This window comes from Electrona antarctica (assembly GCF_951216825.1).
Source record: "Electrona antarctica genome assembly, chromosome: 9".
In the NCBI taxonomy this organism is placed as follows: domain Eukaryota; kingdom Metazoa; phylum Chordata; class Actinopteri; order Myctophiformes; family Myctophidae; genus Electrona; species Electrona antarctica.
This window is the reverse complement of record NC_136790.1, coordinates 18,185,517-18,200,475: the sequence shown is the minus strand read 5'-3', so window position 1 is coordinate 18,200,475 and position 14,959 is coordinate 18,185,517. Positions and strand designations below refer to the sequence as shown.

The window sequence follows — 14,959 nt, the reverse complement described above, 5'->3', positions numbered from 1 at the left end:
ACTGGTCTACCGTCTAGCCAACAGGAACAAAACCTCTGAGGCAATGACTCAGACGCATCCTTGACCTGGTTGTCACTTGTCACCATGCCATAAACTGTAGAGTAGTGCCAAGCAAGCCATAATACCTTTCCTACAGGAAGCAGTCATGACCTTGTGGCTGTTAAACTAAGCATTAGTAGCCTATTAAAAATAGAATTCTAACACGCCACTGCATTCACAATTTCACAAACCAACATGTCCTAAAACATTTTGTGACCAAAGGCAGTAAGCCTTCTGTTAGCTGTTCACCCTGTTCACCCTGTTAGCTGAGTCCGAGACATTGAACTATTGGACGCCCTGTGTGTGTGACTTTGTCACAGGGAGGAGGGGGCTGAGGCCTTAACCTTTGAACACACTTCATGGGGTACTCACTACAGATATAAAGAGAGAGAGAGAGGGTCAGAGAGGGAGACAGAGAGAGGAGAGAGATATAAAGAGAGAGAGAGAGGGTCAGAGAGGTAGACAGAGAGAGGAGAGAGAGGAAGGAAGGAAGCTTGCAAGCAGAGGGGATCAGCAAAAAGTGATGCGTTGTGGAATAGAGCTAAGGGCCTCTACAGACGAGGACGATTTCGTCCTCGTCAGTTAACGGAGGGGACTATAGTAACTTTTAACTTGTACATGAAAACAAAGCAAAAACTGAAAATCAACCCAAGTAAATTAGGGTGGAAAGAAGAGGAAAGAATGAACGAGCGGCCAGCAGCACTTCCGGGCCCTCAGAAGAAGGGCCGCAAAACTGTATTGCAGGCTTGGATCAAGAATGAGGTTTTTCGAGTGGGACTCGCCGAGACCCTGTGCACATATGTCATGATGGTAAGAGAGTTTATTTCACCTGCAGAGAGAGTGAACTAATGGAACCACATGTACCATTTATGGGTTGTGGTTTGATTTGTTCACTCTCTCTGGCTCAGGACTTTACTGTGAAGAATTTACTACGCAGGCTGGCTGTGTACAGTGTACAAGCTTGTGGAATGATGGGCAATTTTTGTTCTATTTATACTTAGCCAACCATGGTCCAGTTTACTATCTAAGTCTAGAGGGCTTTTACAAGTGGTTAATGTTGTAAGTTTGGTGACATACAGAGTTATCTACGGCTTTTCCTGAATCACACACACATGGTATAGTCTTTGAACACCATGTGCTTGCTGTTGATTAGGAATGTCAAAATCCATGACCAGCCTGGTGATAACCATGCATGGCCCTCCCCTGTCCGGGAAAACACTGGCTTAATTGTCTCAACAGCATGGCATTGCCACATGTTGAGGTCACGTGTTAGCCACCTGTCATATCAAAGCCTAAACTTAGACCGCTGCATGACACACACACGCGCACATGCGCGCACTGTTCCCATTTTACGGACTGTGTAAATGTGTAACACAACCTTTTCCACCACTGCCCACTGTGCATAGTTACACTTGGAGTCACATGCAGGCACTGGACTTCACCTCCTGCAGTTTTAAGGAGATTTAACTTTGGGGGATTAAAGCTACATACTGCAGTGTGTAGATTAGAATGGATGAGAATGAGGCCAATAACTTCATTAACATGAATACCCACAGTTACATTGAGAGAAAGAATCACACTGTTTGGAGTTGAATACTAGATTTTCTACAGTTACCAATACTAAACAATTGGCTGTCATTTTAATATCCCTGAATGAAAATTCAGACTAGTAGTAGGCATTTATACTTTTGAAGCTATCCCACATCAACGCACATCTGGATCTCCCAGTCTTTTCAGCTTTCCCCAATACACACTGATGGTGTTTGCCATAGACATATAAAGGTAGACGCCTCTTCCGGCTCTGGGGCGCGTAGCAAAATTGAATATCTATGGTGTTTGCTATATAGGGGAGGGTGCCATGCTCGGTTTTGTGTACCCCGTCCCCAGGGCGATGATTGGATTGGCTGAGCAATGTACGTATTGAGGATAAAAATTAGGACAGAAACTTGAGGACGCCACAAGTGATTAGCCGGATTGGACTTGAGGATAAAAAGTGAGGACAGAAAAGTAAATTGTGAATGTGATTGGCTGGAATGTGATGACGTATGATAAGAGCGCTCTCACTCACTTCACATGGCTGTGATCTTTTAAATTCTGTCTTACTTTTCTCTCCTTGCCCCCCCCCCCCCCCCCACCCGTAAACTTTTGATGTGACAGTGACACTAAGGGTCCTTTCAAGCGGGCAGCGATTTAACACGCCTAGTAATTCATTCGATTTTTTTTGAGTGGTGCAAACCACTCCAACAACTGGCTTTGTTAGTACCCGTGTGTGTTTGTGTCCGTGCACAGGTGAGCATGGTTGCTATGGTTAGTGTGTGACGTCACTGACATAGCTGATCAGACTATATAAGACCATGCACCACTCAGTTCACACGGGTGTGATTTTTTCTGTACGTGCGGAGTCGAGGGTTGACAAAGCAAGTGTATTTATGTGGGTGCGGCCCCGTGAAATTGCCGCGCGCGTGTTCGTTTCCTGCACACGTCCGCGGCTGACCAGACCTGGAATCTGTTTAGCTTTTTTTTTTTTGTTACGCCCCTGTTACGCCCCTCTTGAGCAGACCTGTCGTTGATCCAGACAACTGGCCTTCTGACACTAATGAATGATTGTGATGTCCTCTTCCAGGTGTTTGGCTTGGGTTCTGTGGCCCAGGTAGTCACAGGCCAGGGACAGTTTGGCCAGTACATCAACATCAACCTGGGCTTCGGTCTGGGCGTGTTCATGGGAGTTCACGTCGGAGGGAAGGTCTCAGGTAGGTTAATAGGGATGAAGTGAGCTGACCACAAAGTTAAAAACGCAATTTAGATAGCATGTTATTTAAACAGATAGGCTACCTGGTATCAGACCAGAGGCCGATTCTATACAAAATGCCATCTGAATCAGTTGTCACAATTACATTTTTTTTCAAAATTGTCCAAAACTAAATAGCAGATGTACATACTTGCAGCACGGGACGAAGTTACGCGGTGTGAGCCTGTAGATCTTGATCTTTGAATAGCCAAGGCTAAAATCTAAAATGACACAGATGCTTCCCCGGTTTTAATGGGTTAAATGTACAGATTGTTATTTTGATTGCCTATTGTTCAGAGTAGACCGACGGTAGGTTCTTTACCTGTGATCTTTACCTAAGGAATCTTACAATGACACGGCCAAATGGCGACGGCAGGTTGTAAGTATTTAAAGTTACTGAAGTGTGCGATTCCGACATAAATAACCTTCACTCTTCCGTTGTACCAGGGGCACATATGAATGCGGCAGTGTCGTTTACCATGTGCGTGTTTGGCCGTCTGGCGTGGAGGATGCTGCCGCTGTACGTTGTCACACAGTTTCTGGGCTCATTCCTGGCTGCCGGGACGGTTTACATGGTTTACTACGGTAAGGACACACAAGTCACACACAACGATGGAAACTATATTTGCGTGATTACATCAGAATAAATGATCAGAATCAATCAAATTTTCGTGTCAATTGAATATTTCCATTTATTGCCAAATGATACAAAAGAAAGACTATAAAAGAGGTAGATACCAGAACAGAGATGGATAATTATGAAACAAATTATGCCCAAACCACACTAAAGGGTCACAGCAATGCAACTCCTTGCAACTCAATGAGTGTGGTTTACCTTAAAAACGGTTTTGTCCCGACACGACGGTGTGGTTTGGGCTTAATTAGTCAAAGCACACTAGCACAGGGTAGTTCTTACTTCAGTTAATGAAAACTGCAGTGTGCCCACAAAACATTGTATGCATATCAGCAGATTAAACACTATACTTAAACTAATTGGCTCCATAATTTTTTCCCTCTTCTCAAACTTTGTCATGTCAAGAACCCCCAAAATTGATCTATTTGGCCGTGGACCTAGAGCTGAAATTATTTTGTGCCAGGGACTGGGCCCATACCAGATCTTTGGTGTCAAACTGTAAAAAAAAAAAAGAAAACATACTCAAATGCATTCAATTTAAGGTTTTCAAGGTGTATGGAAAATAGCACATGACACAGAACCTAAACCACACCTCCAGCCGCCATTTCGTCAGTCTTAGTTTTACCGGCGAGATATCCAAGATATCCTCTTCTCCGAAAATCAAATTTATTTCGAATGGCACAGGTATGAGATGTTGTTATTCCTAGCTTGGACAATCTTTTAAACGCCGACTCCCTGGCACCACAAAACTGCAGAACATTGTTCACGTAGTAGGAAAACGCAGACAAGCGGTTCGCTCTCCCTCTGAGAGCGATGGCCACAGCCGCACAGGCAGTGAGCTGAGACCTGTTCCTTGTGATGGTGGAGAAGATGGAGGAGATGAACGGAGCCAGGCGCTTCAGGTCACTGTCCAGGGCGGCGAATGAAAAAGTCTTGAATTGATCCGCGGGAGACCGGCGCAGCACGAAACTCTGCTTGTGGTCACAGAGAACGCGGCACTCTCCATCGACAATCTGTAGGAATCCAGGTTTCAATTCCTCAACGAGATACGAGTGCAGTAAAATCTGCTTGGCTGCCGTCCTCCACTTCCCCTTGGCGAGGTGCTCAATGATTCCAGACACGTCTGTATCACACTGTAGCCTCACTCTTTTGCTGGGGTATTGGATATACACCTATGAGAAGGAAGGTGAAGCAATATGACTGGCACGATTAAAAACATTTAACTTGGCAATAAATTAAGTAATTGCGATTAACAATGTAATAGTTGAAAAAAAACCCCGCCTTATTTAGGCTTCATAATCAAAAGTTGCACGGGTCAGATATGACAAATAACTTAAATATACAGACATTACTGACATATTTAATCATTTTATACTTTCAAAGAAATGTGAAAATGGCGGAAATAACTGATGCTTACAGCTTATATCTGCTATTTTTAGAACATATTTTAAAATGTATAAACATTTTTCAACAAGGAAACGATTATGATGATTATGCAACATAATTGTGATTATCTCAAATAATTGCAATTACTTTGTAAGTAACATTTTTTTAAAAGGTGCTATATAAATAAAGTTTATTATTTATTATTATTATTATTATTATTATTATTATTATTATTACAAGCTCACAATGCCTCGCATTTGTAAATCAGCTATTTTTTGGGCCAATGTTTTACCAGTTTTATAGTATAGTTGGTTGATTACTTTTTTTGTTTGTCATCTAAGCACTCTCACATGTTGAGAACCAGAGTTACATACCTCTGTATTACTAAGTCTTTTCTTGTACTGGGGGTCTGGATACCTCTTTAATGCAAATGCATTCATGGGGGGACCTTCAGAGAGGCTGATGATGGGGAGACCTTCATTGTGGTTGATGGGAAGACCTTCAGAAGGATTGATGGGGGGACCATCAGAAGGGTTGATGGGGGCACCTTCAGAAGGAATGCCACTGTCCATCCTCATCTCCATCTCGTTTATATCCTCCTCCTCGACAGCAGTGTCGTACTTGGCTTGGCATTGTGCTTGGCTGTTGTGCTCTGCCTGCCACTTTTTCAACGTGGTCCAACATTTCTCCACTCTCAGTAGCGCATTGTAGCACCCGGCCGCGCATATGCGTGGCGACAGACCGGGCCGGTCCACCAGGGACACCCCGACGCTGGAGAACCGTCGCCACAGTGGCTGCGTATTAGTTCCAAACAGAGCACGCATTGCCTGCAACCTTCCCTTGCTGTTTAGTAAACTCACCCCACACAGCCGGCAGGTGTACTGTACGTCAACTACAACTTGTACACTAGTGTAGCTTTTTTTTTTTGATTGATTGAAGAATTTATTAACAGTTTGCAGAATTACAGTACATTTCAAGCCCAAACTCAATACAAAGGCTGTTAACTGTGAGTGGACGACCCAATTAAGCATTACACTTGTTTCCAACAGGGTCCACCATGTTCAAATCATCAAAACATTTAGAGACGTACAAATAGACACTTCTATAGACAGAACAGGAATTCATCAAAAAGGAGGTAAAAAGGGAAAAGAAATATATACAGTGAGGGGAAAGAAGGGGGGGGCGGGGGGGGGGGATTCAGATTTTACGGGGGCCAGTTTCGAATTGCAGCCATCCGTAGGTGCCCTTTGAGAGCGGTTTTGAAGGAGTCAAGGGATTCGCATGTCTTAATGACAGTTGGTAGGGCGTTCCACATTTTGGTGGCATAGGAGCGAAAATAATTTAGTCCCTTGTTTGTGCCGAATCTGGGTTGTACATGGTTCGTTGCACTCCCTCTGGTGTTGTGGGTGTGGACTTCGTTAACATTAAGGAAGTATCTAGACAGGTACATGGGTATCTTGGTGGTGTATCGAATCTTGTGGACCAGACCCATTGCAAGATGCTGTACTCTGTCGTCGACCCTAAGCCATTCCAGCCTGTCGAAGTGGGCAGGGGTGAGGTGGGTTCAGGGGGCTAGATCAAGTAGGAGCCTGACCAGTTTGTTTTGGGAAGTCTGGAGCCTGGTTTTAAGGGCCTTTGAGGTGCTGTGGTACCAGGAGGTGCATGCATAGTCAAAGAAACCCTGTACAAGGGCTCCTGTTAAGGTCTTCAAGGTGTTTTTGTTGACCAGTGAGGAGATCCTGTAGAGGAATCTTGTTCTATGGTTGACTTTTTTGATTACGTTGGTGGCCATTTTATCACCGGAAAGATTAGCCTCCAGGATGGAACCTAGGTAGGTAATTTCATCTTTACGTGTGATAACATTGTCACCCACTCTAACCAAGAAGCCATTTGCCTTGCTGAGATTACTAATAGAGCCAAAGAGAATGGATTCAGTTTTTCCCAGGTGTAAAGATAGTTTGTTATCAGCGAGCCAGGTGCAGATTCTACCGAGTTCAGAGCTGAGGGCATTTTCAACCTGCAGTTTGTCCCTGTCCGAGACCAGCAGTGCTGAGTCATCTGCGAACAGGAACAAGTTGCAGTCACAGGCTGAAGTCATGTCGTTTACATATATTAGGAACAGTAGAGGCCCTAGTATGCTTCCTTGTGGAACGCCACAGCTCACTGGGAGGGGGGGGGACAGTGTTCCGTTCACTTCCACCATCTGTTCTCTCCCCTCCAGGTAGGATTGCATCCAGCTCACTGATGTGCTATCGAAACCAATTGCTTTTAGCTTGTTAACCAGTATGGAGTGGTTCACGGTGTCAAAAGCCTTTTGGAGGTCCAGCATGACCATGCCGCAGTATTTGCCAGCGTCCACCTCTTGTTTGATGTGGTCGCTCAAATAGAGAAGGCATGTGTCAGTGGAGTGGGATGTTCTGAAGCCAGATTGGAACTCGTACAATAATTTATTAGTGGCAAGATACTTTTCAACCTGTTCATAGACTATTTTTTCCATCACTTTCGAGATGGAACTAAGAATAGAAATAGGGCGGTAGTTGCCGGTGTCTAATGTCATGCTGTCACACATGTTTGCGGTAAAATGTTTGTTTACATTCTCGAGTCTCGAACTATAGCTGCAGCAGTTTTGTTTATCAACAAGTGAGAAACAAATGCATGATGGAGCGGCGCTGGCTGATGACGTCAATTCCTTAGCAATTGTCACCAGACTTTTCCTATGGAAAAAGTAAAAAGGCTGGTGGTTTGTTTTTCTGTAAAAGTATATTCTGAAGAGTATAGCTGCTTATTGTCTCCACCAGGCCGAAGGCTTGGGGAGAGAGTATGTTTTGCACTCCGTCCGTCCGTTTTGATTGATTGATTGAAAATTGTATTAACAGTTTGCAGAATTACAGTACATTTCAAGCACAAACTCAATACAAAGGCTGTTAACTGTGAGTGGACGACCCAATTAAGCATTACACTTGTTTACAACAGGGTCCACCATGTTCAAATCATCAAAACATTTAGAGACGTACAAATAGACACTTCTATATAGACAAAGAACAGTACAGGAATTCATCACCGTGCGTCCGTCCTTCCGTCTGTGACCAGCTAATCTCCGGCACCATTAACCCGGTCGATGCCAAATTTTGCACACACACTCCCTGGATGCCAACGATGAACCTCTGCCCCAAAATTTCCAGAACGGCCTGTTATAGCGCCACCAGGAGGCCGCTTTGTGCAAAACAAGTTTTTGGACAGTACACCTACAGATTTCGTCCAAACATCACGCAAATTGGTACACAGTCTCTCTAGAGCCATTCAACGAAACGTGTCTTTCAGATTTCTCAGACTCCATCCTGATTGGCTAAGATTGGCTTCCAAAGTTCGCAGGAGTGCTCAGTTTCAAACAAAATGCTGCAAATCATGAACACACTGTGTGATTTCCATGAAATTGTGCACGCACATTCCCACTAGGCCGAGGAAGAAATGCCACATGAACATTTTCAACTCAGCCTCATGGTGGCGCTATAACTGGCCGAAAAGTGTTTTTACCTCTAACTGCACGGATCTGTGGATAACTTTGTATGCCAACTCCCTAGAGGCCAAGGAAAAACCTTTTCCTGGAATTTTTCACATCTGCTCTTTATAGCGCCACCAGGAGGACGACATATGTAAAACACATTTTCTAATATTACTCCTTCAGATTGTATCCAAATTTCACGCAAATCGGTACACATGCTCTCCATAGTCATGTGATCAAGACGGGTTTGTTTGATTTATCATAATCCACCCTCATTGGCTACGATTGGCTTCTAAACTTTTCAGGAGTAGCCCGCTTTGTACCCGTTTTGTACAAATCGCCACAACTACTCAACGCAGCGTCCGATTGTGGTGAAACTGTGCATGCGTATTCCCACTAGGCTTTGGAAGAAATGCCACTTGACAGTTTTCAAATCAGCCTCATGGTGGCGCTACAACAGGCCAAGCCACGTCACACACACACACACACACACACACACACACACACACACACACACACACACACACACACACACACACACACACACACACACACACACACACACACACACACACACACACACACGTTTATATTGCTCCTAAACATTTTGCCAAACATCACACTCACACTCCTATCCTCCTGGTGGAGACCTGTGCCCAGAAGCTGGGCACTTTTTCTAGTTTGGGCTTGCTTCATAATGTTCCCAATGTTCCTTCATAAATGTCAAGAACCTCCAATAGCCTATGTATTTAAATTTGGGCACGGAACCCCCATCTGAAAATATTTTGTGCCAGATATTAAGAACAGAATTCTAGAGCTCATACAAGATTTGTGTTGTTTTGTTACAATGTTTCAAAAACAACGTTTTTTTTCTATCTTTTTAGGTTTTAGTTTAATTTAGTTTATATTAAAAGTATAACTAATCATTACATTTAACATTACATCCAACATTTCTTTTTTGGTTGATCGAAAAGGCATAGACCGAAGCTCAAAGATGCCATTTAAAAAAACGTATTGCAAATCTACAAGCGCTGTGAGCTTGTAGATTCGCTATTTTGAAAACATTCACATATTATCAAATGGCCGATGTTCATAGCCAGCTAAATACTTCCAATAGAAAATATTAATATTTTCAATAGATCTCCAGCTGTGCTCCTTCAGGGGTCACCACTAGTGAATCATCTGCCTCCATCTCCCCCTGTTCTCTCACACCAACTAACTTCATGTCCTCCTTCACACTTCTTTCTCTAGTCTAGGCCTCCTGCCTGGCAGTTCCAAACTCAGAATCCTTCTACCGATATAGGCTATACTCTCTATCCCTCCTCTGTCCTTTGTCCAAAACCAAATAGATAAATAGGCCTATTTAAAATGTTGAATAGCATATAAAATCCCAAACGAATGCTACTAGTAATTGTTAGAGTTGTGTGTAATGTTTATTAGATTCACTGGTTGAACATTTATTCTTGGAGGGGAGGGCATCGAGGCCCCAAAATGGAGGATCGAGGCCCCAAAACCAGTGTACAAGACCAGCGGTACTCAAAGTGGGGTCCAGGGACCCCCAGGGGACCAGGGGTCCTTGAGGGAATTCCAGCATCACAATCATTTTAACCATTTCATTAATTTATATGCTGGCTATTAAAAAATAGCAGACCTTCACTATTTAGTTTCACGGGCAGCGTGGCACGAAGTGACGCAAGCTGACGTGGCACTCTTATCATCATGACGTAAAATAGACACTGACGTAAAATTGTCCATTCATTGTCAATGGGAATTTAATGTTTGTGTAGGACAAAGTTTGTGAACTTACACTGACTAAAAGCTGGATATAGGAGGGGCTAGCACCCCTCAAAAATCTCAAAACATATTTGGAAAAATGTGTATCATTTAGCTTAAAAAACAAACAACCCCACAAATCTTCTCTTCTGGGCGTTGCTGGCCAAAAACCTTCTCAGATGGGGGTCTGCGGCCAAATCAATTTGGGCGTCCTTGACACGAAAATGTTTGAGAACCACTGCTGTAACAAAATAATAAACGCTGAGAATGACCTTCTCTCACTTACTATGTGATTACAGATGCCATACATGAGTTCAGCGGAGGGAACCTGACAGTGACCGGTTCCAATGCCACGGCTGGGATCTTTGCCACCTACCCTGCACCATACCTCACTGTACAGGGTGGTTTAATCGACCAGGTGAGCATGCCTATGCTTACAACTAGCCCAAGCTGGACCCCCTAGCTGAGAGAGAGAGAGAGATGAAGCAGGGACACATTGCTAAAGTTCTATTCTTTGGCCTCCTGTAGTAACTCTGACTCTGAGGATCCCCTAGGGATCCCGGACCCCCTGTTGAAAACCCCTGCATGGCTTACTTTCAAAATTGCGGAAATAGCCGATCTACAAGCTCACAACTCATCGCATCGCAAGGCATTGTGAGCTTGTAGATCATGCTATTTCTGCTATTAATCTGAAAATGTATGAATACTTTTCAACATCCAAGCAATTATGACGATTATGCAAAAAGAAAAGAAAAAAAGAAGCAACTAGAAAAAGTGCCCTTCTGGGCACAGGTCTCCACCAGGAGGATAGGACTGTGTGAGATGTTTGGCAAAATGTTTAGGAGTAATATAAACATGTTTTTTAGTTTTAGTTTTTTTGCAACCATTTTCTTCATTTTGTTGAGGAAATGCAGATCCACTCATAGCATCTCTGAGGATAGAATTCTGGATGAGCAGGACATGTGCAGCATTTTGAACGAAACGGGCCACTCCTGAAAACTTTGGAAGGCAATCTTAGCCAATCAGTGTAGAATCGGAGAAATCCAACAGACTCGTCTTGATCACATGACTACAGAGATCATGTGGACCGATTTGCGTGAGATTTGGATGAAATCTGTGCGACTAACATAAGCAATGTGTTTTGCAGAAATCGGCCTAATGGTGGCGCTATGACCGGCAGATGTGGAGGGATGCAGGGACAATGTTTTTCCATGGCCTCTAGGGAGTGTGCATACATAAGTTGTATACAGATCGATGCAGTTATAGCTAAAAACAGGAATTTGCCTGTTATAGCACCACCGTGAGGCTGATTTGGGGGGAAAAATTGTGGCATGTTGTCCTCGGCCTAGTGGAAATGTGCGTGTATAATTTCACGGAAATTGCACACTGTGTTTGTGATTTGTGGCATTTTGTTCGAAACGGACCAATCGTGTGAGCTTTGGAAGCCAATCTTAGCCAATCAGGATGGAAGATGGGAAATGGTGCCGCTCCGTGTTGATCACATGACTATGGAGATAGTGTATAACGAATTGTGTGATGTATGGATAAAATGTGTACGAGTAATCTACATAAATGTGTTTTGCCTAAATCGGCCTCATGGTGGCGCTATAACAGGCCGTTGAGGAATATTTGGGGCAGAGGTTCGTCGTTGGCATCCAGGGAGTGTGTGTGCAAAGTTTGGCATGGATCGGGCCAACGGTGCCGGAGATTAGCTGATAACGGACGGACGGACGGAAGGACGGACGGACGGACGGACGGACGGAAGGAAGGACACACACACACACACACGGACGGAGTGCAAAACATACTCTCTCCCCATGCCTTCGGCCTGGTGGAGACAATTACCTCATATAATTAGGTGATCATAATAACAGTGGCAGACAGCACAAAATGCGTGTGTGTGTGATGTATGATGGTGTGATTATCTCTGTGTTTGACGCATGTGTCTGTGTGTGTGTGTCTGTGTGTGTGTATGTGTGTGTGTGTGTGTGATAGATGATGGTGTGATTATGTCTGTGTTGATGCGTGTGTGTGTGTGTGATGGATGACGGTGTGATTGTCTCCACCAGGCCGAAGGCATGGGGAGAGAGTATGTTTTGCACTCCGTCCGTGTGTGTGTGTGTCCTTCCGTCCGTCCGTCCGTCCGTCCTTCCGTCCGTCCGTTATCAGCTAATCTCTGGCACCGTTGGCCCGATCCATGCCAAACTTTGCACACACACTCCCTGGATGCCAACAACGAACCTCTGCCCCAAATATTCCTCAACGGCCTGTTATAGCGCCACCATGAGGCCGATTTAGGCAAAAAACATTTATGTAGATTACTTACGTACACATTTTATCCATACATCACGCAATTCGTTATACACTATCTCCATAGTCATGTGATCAACACGGAGCGGCACCATTTCCCATCTTCCATCCTGATTGGCTAAGATTGGCTTCCAAAGCTCACACGATTGGTCCATTTCGAACAAAATGCCATCAATCACAAACACAGTGTGCAATTTCCGTGAAATTATACACTCACATTTCCACTAGGCCGAGGACGACATGCCACAATTATTTTCCCCAAATCAGCCTCACGGTGGCGCTATAACAGGCCAATTCCTGTTTTTAACTATAACTGCATCGATGTATACAACCTATGTATGCGCACTCCCTAGAGGCCATGGAAAAACATTGTCCCTGCATCCCTCCACATCTGCCGGTCATAGCGCCACCATGAGGCAGATTTCTGCAAAACACATTGCTTATGTTAGTCGCACATATTTCATTCAAATCTCACGCAAATCGGTCCACATGATCTCTGTAGTCATGTGACCAAGACGAGTCTGTTGGATTTCTCCGATTCTACACTGATTGGCTAAGATTGCCTTCTAAAGTTTTCAGGAGTGGCCCGTTTCGCTGCTCATCCAGAATTCTATCCTCAGAGATGCTATGAGTGGCTCTGTATTTCCTCAACAAAATGAAGAAAATTGTTGCAAAAAAATAAAACAAAAAAACATGTTTATATATTACTCCTAAACATTTTGCCAAACATCTCACACAGTCCTATCCTCCTGGTGGAGACCTGTGCCCAGAAGGGCACTTTTTCTAGTTATCTCTGTGTTGACGTGTGTGTGTGTGTGTGTGCCACTGCCAGGTGTTTGGCACGGCCATGCTGCTGGGGTGTCTGATGGCTCTAACGGACCAGAGGAACCAGCCCGCGGCCGCGGGCATGGAGCCCCTGGCCAAGGGCCTCCTGGTGCTGGTCATTGGCATCTCGTATGGCAGCAACAGCGGCTACGCCATCAACCCCACCAGAGACCTGGCGCCCAGAGTCTTCACCGCCATGGCGGGCTGGGGAACGGACGTCTTCAGGTAATATATATCTCTCTAGCGGGACAGTGCACTTATATACTTGCGTGTCATGGACCCCAGGGTCCCCAAACTGATGTGTTTGGCTGCGGACCCCCATCTGAAAAGGAATGTGCTTGCTTTTTATAAAAGCAATGTTTTACCACTTTTTGCCGTTTTTAACCCTAACCCTCAAGTCTGACTTAAATTGAGTGCCTGTTTCATGCACTCAAAATAGCTGATCTACAAGCTCAGAAAGCACTGTGATGCAGATCTGCCATTTCAGGTGTGCATTGCACAAATCAAGCCTAAATACAGTATATCATGATGTTTACTGTATAACCATTAAAAAAAGAATTCTTGGCCTAAAAATGGTCCTCACAATCTATTTCTGAAATTCTACTATACTTTGTGTGTGTAGTGACCCGGGTAGTGTAGTAATACTGTACAAGCATACGCACGCACGTCACACACACATTTAAATACAATACAAAAATAAAATAAAAAGTTTCGAAAGAGCAACGTTTGCTTTTGTGAGATACTCAATCTATTTTCTCTTTTCTCTCCACACTCACACACAGGGCTGGAAACGCATGGTGGTGGGTGCCTGTAGTAGCCCCCCTTGTGGGAGGGGTCATGGGGGCAGGGGTCTACAAGGCCTTCGTGGAGTTGTTTCATCCCTCGCTTTGTGACCAAGGGCAGGATGAGGAGGAGGAGCTTACGGACAAGTCGCAGTCTCTGGAAAAGCAGAAGAGCATCTGTATTGATATTGATGTGTGCTGAGGCCCTAGCAGTGAGATGTGTGTGTGTGTGTGTGTGTGTGTGTGTGTGTGTGTGTGTGTGTGTGTGTGTGTGTGTGTGTGTGTGTGTGCGTACCTAAAGTATGTGTTGTTTGCATTTTAGCCGATAACATTCCATGATGGGAGAAAATGAACATTGATTTAGTTTTTCATGGAGCAAGAATTCAGGAAAGTCAAGCCAGTTTAATTATCTGAAAGAGAATGAATGAAACCCCATAAGAACCAAAATAAAATCCTCTAGGGAGGCTAAATAAGTGCAGGGGCTTTTCGATCTGAACACCTAACAACTTCCTGACATCAGCGATAAGATCCGCAATAAGGCTGTACTGACTACAAATACACAGCAAAATCAATTTTCCCCTTTTTTGTTTTTGATTTTTACCCGTTTGTCCTCCCAAATTTAGTCATAGACAATGAATTCCTCCCCACACACATTTCTTTTTTTTTAATGCTTTTTTTGCGGCTTTCGCCCTTATGTTATATTTTTTATAGAGGGACAGACAGTAGGCTGACGGGAAATGGGGGAGAGAGATGGGGGAGTGACATGCAGTAAAGGCCGTCGGCAGGGCCGGATCTACCATATGGGCACTTTGGGCACGTGCCCAGGGGCCCTTGGGCACCAGGGCCCTTGGGCACCAGGGGCCCCTAAAAAAAAGAAAAAAAAGATTTATTTATTTATTTTATTGCTCCACAGAAAGTTT

At 44.3% G+C, this 14,959-nt stretch overlaps 1 protein-coding gene across 1 annotated transcript; it reads left to right on the top strand.

Moving 5' to 3' along the window:
• The first annotated feature begins 675 nt into the window (after positions 1–675).
• Positions 676–14,326, top strand: LOC306929339 (aquaporin-7-like). The gene is made up of 6 exons (XM_079509783.1): positions 676–849; positions 2,663–2,789; positions 3,275–3,412; positions 10,422–10,540; positions 13,265–13,482; positions 14,040–14,326. The coding sequence occupies exons 1-6, from the start codon at positions 721–723 to the stop codon at positions 14,239–14,241; spliced, it is 933 nt and encodes a 310-aa protein (XP_079365909.1). The 5' UTR covers positions 676–720; the 3' UTR covers positions 14,242–14,326.
• The last annotated feature ends 633 nt before the right edge of the window (positions 14,327–14,959 follow it).